The following is a 21,095-nucleotide window of genomic DNA, read 5'->3' as shown; positions in this document are numbered from 1 at the left end:
CGAATTAGGTGGATAAAGAGAATATTAAGAGAAGCTCCAACACAATGTCTTTAATGATCTTTATTTGAAAGTCGAATTAGGTGGATATGGAGATCATTAAGTGAAGCTCTTCAAAATGTCTAAAATGATCTTCAATTTAAAATAAATTAGATGGATCTAAGATCACATTGCTTTCAATGATCTTCAATTGAAAGTCGAATTAGGTGGATCTAGAGATCAGTAAAAGAAGCTCCTAAACAATGTCTTCAATGATCTTCATTTGAAACTCAAATTAGGTGGATAAAGATCATTAAGAGAAGCTCTTCAAAATGTCTTCAAGGATCTTTAATTTAAAATAAATTAAATGGATCTAAGATCACATTGTTTTCAATGATCTTCAATTGAATGCCGAATTAGGTGAAGATAGAGATCATTAAGAGAAGCTCTTCAAAATGTCTTTAAAGATCTTCAATTCAAAGTCAAATTAGATGGATCTAGAGAACGTTAAAAAAGGGTCTTTAGATCGATCTAAAGATCATTACGAAAGTCTTATTATCTTCAATTGGAGCAGTTTTTATAGACTTGCATCATAGGATCTCATTTCAGATTCCAATCGCCTTGAATTAAAGGCATTTTTTTCACAATTGGAAGGTCTATATTAGACCTGATTTTTTATTAAAAAGGCTTTCAATATTGACAGATTTCTTGTGGCCTCCGGTAGGTTAGTGGTTAGTGTTCTAATCAGGTAGACCAGAGGTGGTGGGTTCGATTCCCACCCGTGGCACTGGTTAAGGAGCGCACAACAGGCCCGATAGAGGCCTAAGGGTATTTCTTCGGATTTGATGTATATACATCCTCCTTTCAAACTAACAGATTTTTTACAATTGAAGGCCTCTATAAGGCCTTCATTTTAGCTCCAATTTCAAATCCAAATAGCTGTATTAATAGATCTCTAAAAGATTTTTCTTTCCTTTTTTATAGTCTGGCATTGTAGGACCCAATTATTTGGAACTAGAGATCTTTTACAGACAACTGAAGGTCTTAATGAAAGTTCTTAACTCAGCTTCTTTCGGAACTCTTATGGAGTATAGAGATTTATGCTAAATATTTATAAAATTTTATTTCAAATTGATTTATGTTCCCTTGACTCCAACTATTCCCATTTTTTTAAACGATTTCTATATAAATATTTAGCAAAAAAAAAATCACACACACATACAAATTACTAATAAAAATCTATTAATTAATACTTAATTAGAATCACCCTTAGATACAAATAATAATCAAATATAAAAGACAATATTCTAAGCCAAAACAAACTCAAACATTGGAAAACAGTATGAGTAATCAATCCCTCGCAGAAGAAGCAATAAACACAAAGGGAACAAATTCCAAAACTAAACATACAAACAACAACTATAAACAATATATAATGATGAGTGAATTGCCGAAATTAATGGTTTATAAGTATGTGTGTGAATTGCTTAAACAAAAGCAAAAAAATTGCCAAAAAATTGTTTTATGAATTTGAGTCGAAAGCACAAACACACACACATACATACATTTTACTCTGTAGGTTATCTTTATATGTATGTGTTAAGCATTATAAAATATTCAGAATAGAGATGTTTCACAATTTAGAGAATTACTTTTTTTTTCATGAGAAGCAGTAGTAGCAGCAGCAGTGCTGCTTCTGCTTCATTTAATTCGTTTATAGATACTTTTTTTGCTGCCATCACACACATTCGCAGAAATGTTTGATGGAATTTTTTGGATAATTTTTTATTTCTCAGTTTTTTCTTCTGTCTTTAATTTGAGAAGATTTCTTTTAGGTTTTTGAGCTTTTGTCCAAAAAGGAAAAAGAGAAATTTTTAGATAAAAAGAGCTTTACGGTGTTGAGTGATGACAGAAGGTACTATTTGTGATGTTTGAAAAGAAACTTAAAGGTTTGGGAAACACTTAAAATGTATTAATTTTGAGTAAAAGTATTTTTTTAGAAAAAGTACCTTTTTGGACTTTTATTGGAAAAAAGTACTTTTTTGAGAAAAAGTCTCAGAAATTTACAAACTATCTATGTCTCCCAAGCGGCTCCAATGGGATATCTAATTGTAGCACAGTACTTAAAGGTTTGGGAAACACTTTAAATGTGTTAATTTTGAGTAAAAGTACTTTTTTTGGAAAAAAGTACCTTTTTTGAAAAAAGTACTTTTATTGGAAAAATGTACTTTTTTGAGAAAAAGTCCCAAGTCCCAAGCAGCACCAATGGCAGATCTAACTGTAGTCCAGTGGCCTCCGGTAGGGTAATGGTTAGTGTTGTAGTGTGGTAGACCGGAGATGGTAGGTTCGATTCCCATCTGAGGCACTGGTTAGGGACAGCACAACTGGCCCGATCGAGGCCAAGGTATTTCATCGTATTCGACAAACTTACTAACGAACTAACCAACTAACTAAATAACCAACAAACTAACTAACTAACTGGTGCTTTCCTTAACCAGTGCCACGGGTGGGAATCGAACCCGCCACCTCCGCTCTACCAGACTAGAACACTAACTAAATAACTAACTAACTAATTAACTAACTAAATAACTAACTAACTAACTAACTAACTCTAGCCCTCATGATAGTTATATCTTCACTTTGACCTCTTTTAAGACCATATTATCGTTTTATATAGAGAGTTTCAAATATTTGGAAAGTTTCAATTATTGTGGGTTATTTTTCAAGTAGTCTATTCATCAAATTGTCTAAAACTAGCTAAAGGTTTTCAATTTCGATTTGAAGATTTGAATTCTAGGTTCAAATTCGTCCTCCTCAATATAATCCCATTTCCGCCCTAATTGCACCTTAAAGTGATTACTGAGATAACACTTAATAACTGATCATATTTCGACTTAACAAACTGTCTTAATTAGTCCTTCTCTAAGGACTCTTTTTAGCTTGCATCAATGGCATTTATATGGTATCAAATCTGCTTAAATTAAAGACCTTCACAAAGGTTTCAGAGCTTTAAGTAATAAGCTACAATCGTGGATCTTTAACAAGACTCAATTGATGATTCCCAAATAGACTAAACTTTAACTAAACTTCTTTATATAATTCCAAATTTACTGCAATCAGAGATCTATATTTCAAGATCCCAAAAGTTCTACACTCAATTCCCAATTAGCTTGAATTCTTGAGGAACAGAAAGTTTAATCTAAATATATCATTATTTGCGGACCATTCTTCTAATTTAATTGCAGATCATCAGATTTTCTCCGATTTATTTTTATGTTTTTAACATCAGCCAAAGAAATTGTTAGATTTCTATAGAAAAGTGTATTCTTTAAACATTTTGTTTTGTTTTGAGACTCATCTTGAGACTATGTTTTATAGAAAACTATATATTCTATACTCTATTCAAATGAAAAAAATTTACGATCCATCTTCAGACTGTACATTATATACAAGTTTCTTATTACAGACAGTTTAAGCAATTTTCTATAGAAAACTATCTTTTCTATACACTATTCTAAAGAAAAGAGTCTTAAAAAGACTACTACTGGAGACATTTTCTTTAGAAACGAGTCTTTCAAAGACGGAGTCTTCTCAACACAGTCTTCTATAAACATTTTCTTTAGAAAAGAGTCTTTTCTATAGAAATTTGTCTTCTGTAAACAGTTTGCTACAGAAAAGTATCTTGTTAAACACTTTTCTACAGAAAAGTGTCTTTTTTAGCAGTTCATTAAAGAATTTTCTATTGAGAAGTATCTTCCTTAAACAGTTTTCTACAGAAAAGTGTCTTTCATAAACAGTTTTCTATAGTGAAGTGGCTTCTTTAAACACTTCTATAGAAAAGTGTCTTTTTAAAACTGTTTTCAATAGAAACGTGTCTTAAACATAAACATTTTTCTACAGAGAAGTGCCTTAAACACCTCTATAGAAAGGTGTCTTTTTAAAACTGTTTTTAATAGAAAAGTGCATTCCTTAAACAGCTTTCTATAGAAAATTTTCTTTTTTGAACAATTTTCTATAGAAAGCGTTCCTTTTTAAACACTTTTCTATAAAATAGTATCTTTTTTAAACAGTTTCTATAGAAAAATTATCTTCTTAATACTTCTATAGAAAAGTATCTTCTTTAAACAATTTTCTATAGAAAAATGGCATCTTTAAAAAATTTTCTATAGAAAAGTTTTCTTTAGAAACTTGAATTTTTTTATTCGGGTTTCTCTAGAAAAGTGTTTTTTCATTCTGTTTTCTATTAAGAAGTTTCGTTTTAACAAAGTTTTCTATAATAATATAACTGAAAAGTGACCTTTTCAGGCGATTTGGAAATACAACCAATGTTTGACAGACTTTAGTTTGAAATCTGCTGCCAACCCTTTTCTTCTTGGGCCTCTGAAGACTATCCTGGGCTGTAGATAATATCGGATCTATAGGATGAGTGATATTGATATGATATATTATCAATTGTTATAATCTTTTAAAGTCAATAATGGATCACTGGGACCGTTTTCATGGATCTATCGGATCATTACTACTGTGGGTTTTATATCACCAATCATAAACCCTTCCAAAGTTAATAATGTTCCTATGGGATCGTAGACATCTCAATGATATATTTCATTGGATCATTCCTATTAATTGAGAGTCCTTCTGAAATCAAAAATTGTTCTATTAGATCGTAGACATCTTTATAAACCATTTCTTTATAAGAACTAACTTTCTATTGTAGATCTTTCAGGTTGCAGAACAATCCTAAGCATGTCGGTGAATAATCTTAGACTTTTCTGGAGACAATGCGGACTATCCTAGAGGACTTTTGTAGATCTTTCTAAAGTCAATAATGAATCTTAGTTATTATAGGTTTCTCTCCCTCTCTTGGGATATATATGATCAATCTCAGGCCTATGTCTTATCTTAAGTCCTCGTGATTTTCATATATTAAATGTGTCTATTATAGATCTTGTGGATTAAAGAACTAAGTTCTCAACAACATTAGTCTATAATTATTGAGTTCTCTATATAGACATGTTGTCTTCTCTCTTGTATGATTCTTAAGGATCAAGACATCAATCCTTTGCATGTCGGCGAAGAATCTTAGACCTTTCTGGAGAATATGCGGACTATCCTAGAGGCCTTTTGTATATCCTTCTAAAGTCAATAATGAATCTTAGTTATTATAGGTTTCTCTCTCTCTCTCTTGGGATATATATGATCAATCTCAGGCCTATCTCTTATGTTAAGTACTTGTAACTTTGATATATTTTTGTAGAATTTCGGGGTTTTGAAATTGAGTGTGTCTATTGTAGATCTTGTGGATCGCAATACTAAGTCCTCAACAACATTTGTCTATAATTATGGAGATCCTGGCAAACCTGTTGTCATCACTCTTGGTTCTTGAGGATCAAGAAATCAATTCTAAGCATGTCGGCGAATAACCTTAGACCTTTCTGGGGTCTATGAGGACTTTAATAGAGGTCTTTAGTAGATCCTTCTAAAGTCAATAATGAATCTTAGTTATTATAGGTTTCTCTCTCTCTCTTGGGATATATATGATCAATATCTGCCCTATGTTAAGTCCTTGTAATTTTAATATATTTTTGTCGGATCTTGGGGTTTTGAAATTGAGTTTTTCTTTTCTTACTAAAAGCTCAAAATTTTTTCTTTTAAAGGATCCCAATAAAAAAGTTTTGTGTTTAATTTTTTTTTTTGACAATGAGTTTCTTACTCAATCGAAGTTTTGAGGAGTTCATATTAGTTGGTGTTTGAGCGAGTGTGTGTGTGTGTTTAACTGAGAGTATTTAAACATTTTGTTTTTTTGGGGGTATGTGAAATTTCGGGGTATGTGGCTGTTTGTTAAAGTGTATCTGTGTATCTATGTGTTGAGTTTTTTGAGTAGATTTTTTGACATTTATCATTTTGTTAAACATAGTTTGTTTTTTTTTTTCTTTCATCTTCTTCTGCTACTTTATATATATATTGAGCATATCTATGTGTGGAGTGTTGGTTCAGTGTTGCGGTGTTTGTGTGTAAGTGTGTGTTTGTTTAACGATTGCACGACTTTGAAACTTTTGGTAACTCTCTTGTTGTGTTCAGTGTTCAAATACGTTCCTAACCGTGAGCAACCAAAGAAAAAATTTTGTTTTACACCTTCTGTGGAAACGTATGCGCCGCTAGCTACAAAACAACAAAAAATAATTCTGTTTCTGTTTTTTTTTTTAAATTCCAAAAAAAGAAAACAACAAAATCTATTTGTTGTTTAGTTTAAAACAAAAAAAATAATTTTTTGTTAAAGTTTTTTTTTTTACGTTTCATATCGTTTGTTTTTTAATTTTCTATTAAATTTTGTTAAAGTTTTGTTCCTGTTCGTACGGTTTATTTTACGTTTAAACAAACAAGCGCGTGTGTGTTCACTCCTTTTAAGTTTTAACGAGTCAACTAACTGGGAATTATTAGTAAAAAAATCTATTTAAAAAATTTATTATAAAACAAATAATTTTAATTAATTTACAAAAAAAAAGTTTTTTTATAAAAAAAATAATTTAAATTTGTTTAAAACTTAAAAGTGTTTTATTATTAAAAGAAAATTTATTTAAATTTACAAAACAAAAATTTCCATAATTTTTTTTTTACAAAAAAAATGCTAAAAACCTAAAAAAAATTACCAAAAAAAAAAGCTGACATCATCTGTTTAAAAACGCAAAAAAACACAAACACACTATAACAAAAACAAAAAAATTAAAAAAAGCTAAATATTTTTTATTAAAAAAAGAAATTTAAAAAAAATCTATTTTTTTCCAAAACAACATTTTAAACATTTTTTTTAAAAAATAAAAAATTTTTTCAAAACTAAAACTTCAAATAAGAAAAAAAAACTTAAAACAACTAAATAACACAACAACAACAACATCAGCAACATTACCGCCAACAACACCAACAACAAATTTAAATTATTAAACAAAACTCTTTCTATAGAGCAAATGTAGGTACAATTTCTTTTCTAAATGTATAACTAATGTATAAGTTATGTCTACTAATATTTAGATAATTTAAAAACAAACAACAACAACAAACAACCACAAAACATACTAAAAAAAAACTAATGAAAAACCATTAATAGTTTTAATATTTTCTTCACTACAAATCACACTAACATCTTTCAAAAAAAAAGCTTTACTTAAGCAAAAAGCTTTTTCCAACTTTCAAATTTCCAAAAAAAGGGTTTGTTTCTAAAAAAAATAGTACTTTTTTCCAAATACTAAATTTTTGGAATTTTTTAAACGTAGTTTCTCTTGCTCTCTTTTAAATTTCAAGAAAAATAAGATTTTTCAAAAAAAGTACTTTTCTAAAAAAAGTACTTTTTCAAAATATCAAATTTTTTACCTTTTTTAACATATTTTCTCTTGTTCTTGCTTAAATTTCAAGAAAAATAAGATTTTTCAAAAAAGTACTTTTTTTCAAAAGAGTACTTTTCTAAAAAATAATACTTTTTCAAAATATCAAATTTTTTACCTTTTCTAACATATTTTCTCTTGCTCTTGCTTAAATTTCAAGAAAAATAAGATTTTTCAAAAAATGTCCTTTTTTCCAAAAAAAAGTACTTGTTTAAAAAAAGTACTTTTTTCAAAATATCAAATTTTTGCCTTTTTTAAACATATTTTCTCTTTCTCTCGCTTAAATTTCAAGAAAAATAGGTTTTTTTCAAAAAAGTACTTTTTTAGTACTTTTTTACAAAAAGTACTTTTTGAGCACTTTCCAAATTCAATTTGTAAGATATACTTAAACAATCATATTATTCTCTTAATTTCAAGTTTAAATTTCAAGAAAAACTACTTTTTTTCAAAAAAGTACTTTTTTGGAACTTTTTTAAAAAAGTACTTTTTTTTAGCTGAAAATGTATTAAATTTGTGAGATATACTTAAAAAATCATATCATTCTTTTAATATTAAGCTTAAATTTCAAGAAAAACTATTTTTTTCCAAAAAAAAAAAAATTTTCCAAAAAAGTACTTTTTTGGAACTTTTTCCAAAAAGTACTTTTTTACTGAAAATTTATTAAATTTGTAAAACATACTTAAAAAATCATATCGTTCTCTTATTTTTTAGTTTTAATTTCAAGAAAAACTACTTTTTACAAAAAAGTACCTTTTTAGTACTTTTTACAAAAAAGTACCTTTTTAGTACTTTTTACAAAAAAGTACCTTTATAGAACTTTTTCTAAAAGTACTTTTTTAGCTGAAATTGTATTAAATTTATAAGATATACTTAAACAATCATATCATTCTCTTGACATTAAGCTTAAATTTCAATTTAAAAAAAGTACTTTTTCTAAAAAGTACTTTTTTAAATGAAAATGTATTAAATTTGTGGGATATACTTATTAAAACATAAAATTCTCTTGATATTAAGCTAAAATTTCAAGAAAAACTACTTTTTTCAAAAAAGTACTTTTTTAGTACTCTTTCCAAAAAGTACTTTTTTAGTACTTTTTCCAAAATGTACCTTTTTCAGCTAAAAATGTTATAAATTTATAAGTTATACTAGAAATAATAAAATTTTTTGTCAAAAAAGTACTTTTTCAACAAAAGTAGCTTTTTTTAAAAAAAGTACCTTATTCCAAAAAGTACTTTTTAGCTCAAAATGAAATAAATTTATAAAATATACATAAAAAATGGATTTTTTCTTAAAAAAAAGGAATTTTTCAAAAAAAGTACCTTTTTTCCTAAAAAGTACTTTTTCAAAAAAGTAGTTTTTAGCTAAAAATGTAAAAGATTTATAAAATATACTACAAAAATTAAACTTTTTTCAAGAAAAGTAACTTTTTTCAAAAATTCCCTTTTTTCAAAAAAGTAGCTTTTTCCAAAAAAAGTACTTTTTGCCTTAAAAAGTTTTTCAACAAGTAATTTAAAGTGTAGAATAAGTTAAATTTAAATGTTAAACCATTAAAAATTGGGTTTTAAGTAAAAAGTACTTTTTTTAAAAAAAAGGTACATTTTCAAAAAAGTACTTTTTCTATACCAAATTAAGGGATTTTAAAAATTTCGAATTTTAACTTTTCCTAAGAATCCTAAAACAACTTTCGACGAAATTTCACTACAAATTCTTAAAAAAATACGTTTTTTTCCATAAAAGTACTTTTTTGCTTTCTTTTTGAAAAAAAGTACTTTTATGTTAAAATATTTTTCCCAAAATACTTTTAAATGTAAAATTAGTTAAATTTATAAGATTGATTACAAAAATATATGTTTTTATTTAAAAGTACTTTTTTTCAAAAAGGTACTTTTTTTGTTTTAAGATGAAATTAAGAGATTTTTTGTTAAAAATACTTTTTAAAAATTTCAAACGTTAACATTTCTAAACAAATCTAAACCAACTTTTGCCTAAATTTTCTTTCAAATCCCTTAAAATTCATTTTTTTCAAAAAAGTACTTTTTGCTATTTTTAAAAAAAGTACTTTTTAACCAAAAATTTGTGTTTTTTTTTCACACTTTCTCTCACATACAAGAATTTCATACAAATTATGTTTAAAAAAATGATTTTTGTAAAAAGTACTTTTTCTACTACTATTTTTTAAAAAAAGTACTTTTACGAATTAACTTAAATTTTGTATAATTTTTTATCTTCAATCTTTAATAATTTTAATAAATTATATTAAACAATGACATTCTTAAACAATAGATTTTGTGTAAAAAGTACTATTTTTCAAAAAAAGTACTTTTTGACTTAAATTTGTATTTATTTTTTAAGTTTCAAAGAAAAAATAACAATATTACTTGAAAATTATTTACAAAAATGTATTTTAGTAAAAAATACTTTTTCTACTACTCCTTTTTCTCAAAAAAAGTACTTTATCAAAAAAGTACTTTTATTGAAATTTTCCATAAATTATTATATAAAAAGCATTCACATATAACTGTTTTGCTAAATTTGTGTCGAAAACGAGTTTTATATACAAAAAGTACCTTTTTGGGTACTTTTTGAAAATAGTACTTTTATGGTACTTTTTGAAAAAAAATGTACTTTTAAAGCATAAATATACATTTTTGGAAACATTTTTGCTTAATTTGTGTGAGAAAAGTGTTTTTTATGCAAAAAGTACCTTTTTTGATACTATTTGAAAAAAAGTACTTTTTTAGTACTTTTTGAAAAAAATTACTTTTAAAGCTAAAATATACTTTTATGGTTACTAATTTGTTAAACTGGTATTAAAAAAAGTATTTTTTGTCAAAAAGTACCTTTTTGCTACTTTTTTTACAAAAAGTACTTTTTAAAAAACTTTACTATTAAGGCGTATTTATACGTTTATGTTAAAATTTTCACTAAAAAGTGTTTTTCTTTAAAAATTGCCTTTCTGCTACCTTTTTACAAAAAGTACTTTTTTGCTACTATTTTACAATAATGACTTTTTTACTATTTTTTGAACAAAAAAAAACTACTTTTGTTGCTTTGATTTTTATTTTTACGAAAAGTACTTTTTTGCTACTTTTTACTGAAAGTACTTTTGCTGCTTAAATTTATTGCTCTAAATAATTTTTTGCTACTTTTTTTTACGAAAAATAACTTTTTTACTACTTTTTTATGAAAAGTACTTTTTTACTACTTTTTGAAAAAAGTACTTTTGCTGCTTAAGTTTGTTACTCTTAATACTTTTTTGCTACTTTTTTTACAAAAAGTAACTTTTTTACTACTTTTTTTACAAAAAGTACTTTTCTACTACTTTTTTTACAAAAAGTACTTTTCTACTACTTTTTCAAAAAAGTACTTTTAATGCAAAAATTTATTATTTTTATTAAATTTACTAAAAAAAATAGAAAAATTTCATCAGATTTTATAATTTAAAACTAAAATTTAGTAAAATTTTAACAAAATTTTTATAAAAAATCCGCCATTTTTTTAAATTAAAAAAAAATGCTTTAAACTTTATCTCCTATAGTAATTAAACAAGCAAATTTAAGAATTATCTCTATGTGTATATAAGCTTTGTGTCATTTACCCCATAACAAGGAGAAGGGGGCCTAATTCTACTCTAGTTTACCGGCCTAAAAACAATTTCATCTTTTTTTGTGTTTTTTTTAACATATTTTTTTATGAGATTATTGACTTTTAGTATACTTTTAAATAGTTGTTGTTGTTGTAAAATTTAATAATGTTGGTTTCCTAAATAACAAAAATCATAATTTTTTTTTTTGTTAAACTCTCCCTATTGGTTTTTTAATAGGCACTCTCCCTCGTTATGTTTCCTCTCCATTTATTAAATTAATACAAATATTTGCTCTTAAAATTAGTTTTTTTTTTTTCATTCATTCTTTACTTCGTTCGTTCGTCTTCTTGGTTTGTCATTTATTATACAATTTATGTTTTATGTTTGTATTTTCTAATACACAGTGTTTTTTTCTTTCTTTTCCTCTCATTTTTTTATGCTTATGGATTCTATTCTTTTTTTTCCCACATTCCCTTTTGCTTCCATTTTTTATTGTTTGTACTTTTGTTGGTGTTTGAGAGTATGCATGAGTGTGTGTGTTGGAACAAACCCGAAAAAAACCTAATTTTTTTTCTCACTTGCCAACAAATCTGTTTCTTCAGTTTTTTTTTTCTAAATTAGTTTTATTATTTTTTTTATTATATTCTTCTTGTTATAGTTTTTTACGTATTTCTTTTGTTTCCATTTTCATTGTTGTTTTTTTTTTTTAATTTGTTTAAGTGTGAGTAAATGTTTTAGTTTTTTTTTATTTTATTAGAAGTAGAGAACTCTTCTCTACTTTGTGAAGAAACCAAAAAAAAAAATTAAAATATCAAGGTTTATTCTAACCAAAGAAAAAGGTTTATTTCCTGATACCCTACACCTAGCGGAGATTTAATACAAATTTAATTTAATCAAATCTAAAAAAAATGTCCAAAAATATCTAAATTTCTCCCTCCTACTCTAATTAACGGGCTTGTAGGACCACTATCATCAAAAACCTTGAAAAGTTTGTAAAACTCTCACTACTCAAACCATGTTGTAGTGAATTTCAAACCCAAGTTGTTCGCCATTAAACTTTTCTTTAAAACCTCTTCTTTTCCCAAGAAATTCTCGGCTCGTAGTACCATCACTACTCATTACTCAAACGAATTTGTAGGCTCGTAGGACCATTAACAGTTAAAAAACTTTCAAATTCAGCCACCCCCATCTACTCATAAGATTTTGCAAAATAATCTATTAACAAATCTTTTCCAATTAAACTACTCCTTTAAATCTCTGTGTTATGAGCCTTTTGGAAGAAATTGCCCGGCTCGTAGGACCTTCCACAGTAAGAAACATTACAAATCAGCAGTACTCCTTCCACTCATAAGATTTTAAAGTTTTTTTTCACCCCAAATCTCTTTCTTTCCTCCTAATTAAACTTCTCATTAAAATTTCTCTGTTTTGAAGCAATTGCTCGGCTCGTAGGACCATCAACAGTTAAAAATCTTCAAATTCAGTAACAATCCTTTCACTCATAAGATTTTAAAGTTACTCCTTTAAATCACTGTGTTTTGAGCGTTTTGGAAGAAATTGCCGGGCTCGTAGGACCATCAGCTAAAGAATTTCTCAGCTCGTAGGACCATCAACAGTTGTAAATCTTCAAATTCAGTAACACTCATTTCACTCATAAGATTTTAAAGTTACTCCTTTAAATGTCGGTGTTTTGAGCATTTTGTAAGAAATTGCCCGGCTCGTAGGACCTTCCACAGTTAAAAACCTTTCATAAGATTTCAAAGTTTGTTTCACCCCAAATCTCTTTCCTTTCTTCTAATTAAACTTCTCTTTAAAATATTTCTGTTTTGATGCTTTTGCTAGGCTCGTAGGACCATCAGCTTAAGAATTTCTCAGCTCGTAGGACCATCAATAGTTAAAAAACCTCAAATTCAACAGTACCCCTTCCACTCATAAGATTTTAAAGCTTAATCCATTCCCAAATCTTTTCTAATTAAACTTCTCTTAAAAAATTCTCTGTTTTTAAGCTTTTGCTAATGAATTTCTCGGCTCGTAGGACCATCAACAGTTAAAAATCTTCATATTCCACAGCACTTCTTCCTTTCATAAGATGTGAAAGTTTAACCCATTCCAAATCATTTTTATTTAAGCTTCTCTTTAAAATCTCTCTGTTTTAAAGCTTTTGTCAAAGAATTTCTTGGCTCGTAGGACCATCAACAGTTAAAAAACCTGAAATTCAGCAACCCCCTTTAACTCTTAAGATTTTGCAGCTTAATCCCTCCCCAAAACACTCATAATTAACCATCTTATTAAAATCTCTCTGTTTTGAATCTTTTGCTAAAGAACTTCTCGGCTCGTAATACCATTAATTTGAAATTCAGCAACCCTCCTTTAACTCTTAAGATTTTGTATTTTAATATCTCCCCAAATCACTCCTAAATAAACTTCTCTTTAAAATCTCTCTGGCTTGAAGCATTTAGATCATGAATTTCTCGGCTCGTAGGACCATCAACAGTTTAAAACCTTCAACCATTTCGCTGGAATTTCCAGGTTCGTAGGACCAACAGCCTTGAAAATGTGTAAATTTCACAACAACTCTACTTCACATAAATATTAAATTTTATCCCATTCCCAAACCCTGACTGTTTCCAAACTTTTTGAAAGAATTTCTTGGTTCGCAGTACCATGAGCTTTGAAATCCTTCAAATTTCATCAACATTCTAACATTATATAATATATTCAAAACTTTTCATTAGAATTGTGTTCTAAAATTTTGTAAAATTCCACCCTGAATGCCTGAAAATTTCTTTAGAATGTTTAAAATACAAGATTGCACAATAAATTAAACGATCTTTCCTATAAAACATCCAAAACCCTAATGACCAGAGAAACGATCATCAAAATAAGATCACGGTTGCAAATCTCAACAATATCCATGATGTTCACATGATATAGTAAAGGAAATTATCACAGAATAATGCAAATTGATCTTATCTCCAGGTTTTCAAAAGATTTAACTTCTTAAAACAAATATCTTAAACTGTAATGATCATGGAATAGTACAAACTGATCATAACTAATCAATTTTTACTGATCAGATATTAACAATAGTATTAAGATCGTTTTTTAAACAAACATCTTCAGAATATAAAAGACATAAGCAACTGATCTTTGTGAACTCACAAGATCATCACTGAAACGATCGTGGTGAGTTCAATAAGATCAGTTACTTTTGTTTTTCTACATTCTGAAGATATTTGTTTGAAAACAAAACTTGTGTAAGGTTTTTAAACAACTTTCATCAACATAAAAACTGATCTTACTTTTACTAAAGATCTACAAAGAATTCTTGTGTTTGAACAGCAAATGATCACTGAATATTGCAACTGATCGTACTTCTAGTAATTCTTGTTAGTCGATCAATAGAAAGACTCAAAAACCATCAAACGTTTTTGTAGAAATCTTTTCATAATATTGATTTTACATGATCACTGAAATAAGAAAATCACCTTTTCAAAGATCTGTGTAATTTGAAGATCTTTTTAAGACAAAATTTCTGCTGATCATTCTTATGTTGTCTTAACAAATCTGTTCAACATGTCTGAAATGCAAGATCGCAGAGCATAACAACTGATCTCATCTTTAGGAAGGATCTAAGACTGTTATGTATCTCAGTGCTTTAACAAATTTTTTGGTAAAATGAAAGACTTGATTATCACAGATCAATGTTAATGATCTTCTCTTTACATTTAGCCAATATCAATGATCTTAACGATGGTTATGAATGCTTTTTTTAAGCAAATCTCTTTAAAATATTATAAACACAAGTTTTGAAAGAACTTTTAAACAAAAATTTGTTTTATAAATATTGAAATAATCGATAATGATCAGTGAGTAAAATATCACTAGTTTTCGACAGATCGCAGAGCATAACAAGTGATCTCACCTTTACGAATGATCCATCGAGCAAATTCTTTGATTAAATGAAAGACTCTGATGATCACAAAAGAGTGTTAATGATCTTGTCTTTAAAATTAGCTAATATCAAAGATCTCTCTCTTGAGCGATCGTTATGAAGGCTTTTTAAGCAAATCTCTTTAAAATATCTTAAACACACATTTTAAAATATCCTTTAAACAAAATTGCTAAAGATCACTCACATCACAAGACTCTAATGATCACAAAAGAGCGTTAATGATCTTGTCTTCACCTTTAGCTAATATCAATGATCTAAGGCTTTTTTAAACAAAGCTCATTAGAATGTCTTAAAAACAAGTGTTTACAGATCCTTTAAACAAAAATTTGTTTAATAAATAGAAAATTTAAATAATCAGTGAGAGAAAGATCACAAGTTTACGACAGATCACAGAGCATTACAACTGATCTTAACTTTACGAATGATCTACGACTGTTTCAAGAGAATTTATGGTTAAATGAAAGACTCTGCTGATCACAGATCAGTGTTAAGGATCTTCTCTTTACATTTAGCTAATAGCAATGATCTAGGCGATCGTTATGAAGGCTTTTTTAAACAAATCTCTTTAAAATATCTTAAACACACATTTAAAAAGATCCTTTAAACAGAAGATTGTTTTATAAATAGAAAATTGATATAATCGATAAATATCTGTAAGTGAAAGATCACTAGATTCCGTCAATTTAACTAAAACTAAGTTGTGATAGACGTTCTTTTTCCTTAAGTTATGATATTGTATGAAATGTTCTCTTTCTTTTGAGGTTCAGGGGGTGATCTTTGATATTTGAAAGTTTTACAAGATTCTGTCAAAGTTGTACGATCTCATCTTGTGATAATTGATGTTGTCTGTTTATCCTTTAAACTAACTCATATTTATGAGAAGAAAATTTTAAAAACTGGAACGATATTTGAACAGATCTTAAGCTTTTTATGTGGAGAGTATTGAGAGTAACTTTTAAGATCGAAAGTGATTAAATAAATCTGTGATAATTGTACTTTTCCTGTGATAATTGTCTTTTAAATTAAAATATTTGTGTTTAGCAAAAGTTCCTTTTAATAAGGTTCCACTGTGACAAGTTTAAATGTCATAATAACTATTATTAGCTTATTAACCGTTTACAATAGTTGGCACTTATTGAGCCTCGTGACAGAGAGAGAGAGAGAGGGGGCTCAGAAGAGTAATGAAATGAACAAATGACATGACACTTCAACCACATAATTTTGACATAATTTAAGTTCTTTTCTTGTTGTTGTATGACTGAATAAAAATCAATTTATTGATTTTAATTTGTATGACCTAAAACATTAACAAATGTCACATGTTACATGTCAAACTGGAAAGAGAAAAATACAAAAAAACTTTACTAAAGAGAAAAAAATAAAAACAAAATCAAACAAAAAGGAAAAGGAAAAACTATTAAAAGTGAAAAAAATAATAGACAAAGTAAAGTGGACAAGGATGTTAAGAAAAAGACAAAGACAGACAGACAGAGAGAGATGGAAAAACAGCTCAATGACAGTTTAAGAATGACAGTTGAATTGTGGCAAATAAAAAGAAATGAATTTAAGTTTTATATGGATTTATTAACTAAATGGTTATTGAACTTTGAAACTTTTTCCCCTCCAACCTCCCCCCCTCTTTCATTACGTTTAAATTTATAAAAAAAATAATAAATATTTTTTTCTAATTTTTTTATTTTTGCTTTAAATTTAGCAATTTTATGTTTAATTTATTTTTCTATTCTTTTTTTATTTCATTATAGGTTTTTGGCAAATTGACTGTAAATTCAAAACAAAAAATCTGGAAAAATAATTTTCGAAAATTTCTTAAAAAAAAAACAAAAATTTTTCAAAAAATAAAAAACGTCAAACATTCCAAAATTTCCCAAAAGAACAAATCCCTTTAATTAAACTAAATTTCTAAAGAAACCAGTAAACTTATTTAACAAAAACAAAAAAGCAAAAAAAAATGGCTTCAGAATTGGATCAATTTGCCGAATTGGAATTGTCAAAAGAGGATCGTGAACAAATTTTCGATCCACCTTTAGATCGACAGCAAATGGAAGGTGCTGGCACCTCAAGGTATTTACCGTTTATGTTTTACTTTAATTTCATTTTTTTTTTTCAATTTTCTTTTTATTCTAATTTTCTTTTAGTTTTTTATTTGTTTCTTTTTCACCTTAAAGTAGTTTGTAACAAATAAGTAGTAAATTTTTTTCTTTAATTTTGTATTTTTAATGAGGTCCAATTAAACCCACAATTGCTGGTATTTAACACGCCTTAAAAAAACAATCATACAGAAAACCCTCTAAACCCTAGTTTCTTTTCTTTGGGAATCTTTGGGTTTGTTTCTTTTTTTGCTGGCCTCACTACAGCTTTCGCACGTTCTAATCTTTGTTTTTTTTTCCTTTGATTTTTTCTTCCTTTTATATTTTATTGCTATTTGAAGTGTTGTAAACATTTTTTTCTTTATATTTTTTCTTAATTTTTACCTAAAAATTATTTTCCTTTTTTTATTTTTTGCTCATTAAACATGCACCCCTAAAAAATAGGGTGTTTTTCCTCACTGACCCCCTTTTTTGTGTCACCAAAATATGTCTTGTTTATGTAGCGTAAAAATATCCTGCTGTGAGCAATACAAATTTCTATACAAAATATTAATCTAACATGAAAAATAAACTTTTTAATTGCAAATTTTTTTTCTAAAAAAAAAAAAAAAACTTTCAAAATTTTTCCAAAATAAAACCTTTTTTAAGAAATTTTTCTTTGTTAAACAATAAAATTCTATTAAAACTTTTAAATAATAAAATATTTCAGGCGGGCCATATGGAAAATTCTTAAAAAAATAATAAAAATTTGTAAAAATCTTCTTATGAGGCGGGCCTCAATGTAATTCATTGAAAATTTTATAAAAATTATAAAAAACTAGCAAACTTTAGAAAATCTGAGGCGGGCCACAATAAATTTTAATAAAAATTCACAAAAACAACTAAAAGTTTTAAACTAAAGCAACTTTGAGGCGGGCCTTAATGTAATTCATTAAAAATTTAATAAAAATTCCTGAAAAGTATTAAATTAGAAAAAATCTGAGGCGGGCCATATTGAAACAACATAAGAAACAATAAAAATGTGTTATAATCTTAAAAGAAAGCAACTATGAGGCGGGCCTTAATGTAATTCATTAAAAATTTTATAAAAATTCCGAAAAACTTACAATTTATAGAAAATCTGAGGCGGGCCAGATTAAAATTTAATAAAAATTAACAAAAAAAAAAACAACTAAAAGTTTTAAATTTTAGCAACTTTGAGGCGGGCCGTCATGTAATTCAACAGAAAAGTTGTAAAAATTTAAAAAAAAAACTTTAAAATTATAGAACATCTGAGGCGGGCCAGATTAAATATCTAAAAGTTTTGAATTAAAGTAAATGTTAGGCGGGCCTTAATGTAATTCATTAAAATTTTTATAAAAATTCCGGAAAACTTACAATTTAAAGAAAATCTGAGGCGGGCCAGATTAAATCTTAATAAAAATTTACAAAAAACAACTAAAAGTTTTAAATCTTAGCAACTTTGAGGCGGGCCGTCATGTAATTCAATAGAAAAGTTGTAAAAATCTTGAAAAACTTTAAAATTATAGAAAATCTGAGGCGGGCCAGATTAAAATTTAATAAACATTAACAAAAACAACTAAAAGCTTTAAATTAAAGCAACTTTTAGGCGGGCCATAATGTAATTCTTTAGATTTTATTAAATCTTTCTAGTTATAGAAAATCTGAGGCGGGCCATATGAAAAAATCTTTAAAAATATAAAAAAACTTCTGAAATGAAGCTACTGTGAGGCGGGCCACAGTGAAAATTATGCAAAGAAGACTCAAAGCTCTACAATTATAGAAAATCTGAGGCGGGCCATATTAAAAATTAAGAAAAATCTTTTAAAATTTAAAATTTTAGCAAATCTGAGGCGGGCCATGAGGAAATTTGCAGAAAAAATGCCCTAAAACGTTAGTTTGTCTAAAACTTTAGAAGGTTTCCGCAAGAAATCAAAAGAAATTGAAAATATGGCAAAAATTTCAGGCGGGCCACTTAATATTTTGACTATTTTACCATTAAAACTTTTGAAAACTGGCAAACTGTAGCAAATCTGAGGCGGGCCATATTGAAAATTGATTAAAAACCCTTTAAAATACTTAAAATGTTAAAAAAGCAGCAAATCTGAGGCGGGCCATTTTAAAAATTGATTAAAAACCCTTTAAAATACTAAAAATGTTAGTTTGTCCTAAAATCTATACGTTTTCAGTAAAAAATCTGAAAAATTTATAAAACTGTAAAAAATTTCAGGCGGGCCATATTGAACTGTAATAAAAACTAACTTAAAATGTTAAAATTTGTAGTTTTTAATAAAATTTTAATCAAAAAAGTAAACAATTCTTACAAATTCAACAAATTTCAGGCGGGCCACTTTTTCAAACAATGAAAATCTCAAAAATTGAGCAAAAACTTCCAAAAACTTGAAATTTTGAGGCGGTCCTCAAGAAATTTTATAAAAACTGCAGCAAAAACTGATGATTTCTAAAATTTTAACAAAATTTCTAAAAGAAGAGAGCAAAATGCAATGAATTTTACAAAATTTCTGGCGGGCCAGTTTGAAATTTGAACAAAATTGTCAAAATTTGTTAAGAAATATAAAGATTTAAAAGTTTTCTTTACTTTTTCGACAAACAATTTTTTAAAACTTTCGAAATCTTAAAAATTTGAGGCGGGCCATGTTAAAACTTTTCAAAAAATTATTAAATTGAGCAAAAACCTTCAAAATCTTGACATTTTGAGGCGGGCCGCAGGAAATTTCAGGCGAGCCAAAGTCTAAACAAGGTTGGCCCGCCAGAAAAATTAAGGATTTCCATTCAAAATCTAAAGATTTTCTGAATTCTCTAGGTTTTAGGAAAAAATTCTTCATATTTTCGGAGAAATAGAGTGGCCCGCCTGAAAACTTCGGGATTTGTATGTAAAAACTAAGGATTTTTCAGATATTTTGGGTTTTGAGTTAAAAGGGTTTCTAAAACCGGGAAAAAAAGCTTGGTCCGCCTGAAAAATTTGTAAATTTCTTTGAAAATATATGCAAGTTTAAGATTTTGTTGGATTTTCATAAAAATTGTACGTGGGCCGACTGCAAAGTTTATGATTTCTGTTAAAAAAAACTATTTGTTTTACGAATTTTCTAATTTTCAAGTAAAAATTCTCAATATAAGGGGCAAAAAAGGTTGGCCCGCCTGAAAATTTTAGTATTTCCCTTCAAAATGTAATGAATTAACGAATTTTTTGGGTCTTTAGTTAAAATGCTTCATATTTTACGAGAAAAACCTTGGCCCGCCTGAAAAATTCTTGATTTCCCTTGCAAAAGTATTGAACTTTTACATTTTCTAGATGTTTTATATATTTCTTGAGAAAAAAGATGGCCCGCCTGAAAAATTTTGGATTTTTATTAAAAATCTATGGGTTTTTCCTATTTTCTAAGATTTAAGTTTCAATACTTCATATTTCCCGAGAAAAACCATGGCCCGCCTGAGAAATTCTTGATTTCCTCTACAAATGCACTCAGGTTTTGAATATTCTAGGTTTTTTCATCAAAATTCTTAAGATTTGTTAAGAAAATATATGGCCCGCCTGAAATGTTTGGGATTCCTGTTCAAAATCTATAATTTTTTTGAATATTCCATAAAAAAAGGTTTGACCCGCCTGAATAATCAACGATTTGCATTAAAAATCCACGGGCCGCTTAATATTTAAGCGACTTTTAACAAATTTGTTCATATTTTCTAAACTAGAACATGGCCCGCCTGAAATTTTAAGGATTCCTATAGCTTTTACTTTAGTTTCAAAATATTCTTAGTATTTAAGACAAATTTGCTTGTATTTCTGGTATAAAAACATGGCCCGCCTCAAATTTAATTAATTTATAACAAATTTCTTCAAATTTTCTGAACTAGAACATGGCTCGCCTGAAACTTAAGCAATTTATGGGAATTTTGTTCACATTTTCTAAACTACGACATGGCCCGCCTAAAATTTAAGCGATTTATAACAAATTTGTTTATATTTTCTTAACTAGAACATGGCCCGCCTGAAATTTTACTAATCCCTAGAGTTTTTGCTTGTATTTCAAACTATTTCTTACATTTATGACAAATTTGCTTATATGTCTGGT

General features: G+C 27.5%; 1 protein-coding gene across 3 annotated transcripts in view; it reads left to right on the top strand.

The window, feature by feature from the left end:
- Positions 1–21,095, top strand: part of LOC111677591 (insulin-like growth factor 2 mRNA-binding protein 1) — a 104,297-nt gene that overhangs the window by 33,788 nt on the left and 49,414 nt on the right. For 2 of the 3 annotated variants that reach the window (XM_046945734.1, XM_023438745.2), the window contains exon 2: positions 16,657–16,975. In XM_046945734.1, coding sequence (XP_046801690.1) covers positions 16,863–16,975 — 113 coding nt within the window. In that variant the 5' untranslated portion in view covers positions 16,657–16,862. Of the gene's footprint in view, positions 1–6,820; positions 6,944–16,656; positions 16,976–21,095 lie in introns of those variants that run through there. The other variant, XM_046945736.1, reaches the window with a different exon arrangement.

This window comes from Lucilia cuprina, chromosome 3 (genome assembly GCF_022045245.1).
Source record: "Lucilia cuprina isolate Lc7/37 chromosome 3, ASM2204524v1, whole genome shotgun sequence".
In the NCBI taxonomy this organism is placed as follows: domain Eukaryota; kingdom Metazoa; phylum Arthropoda; class Insecta; order Diptera; family Calliphoridae; genus Lucilia; species Lucilia cuprina.
The sequence above is the reverse complement of the archived record's forward strand: the minus strand, read 5'-3'. Positions and strand labels throughout refer to the sequence as shown.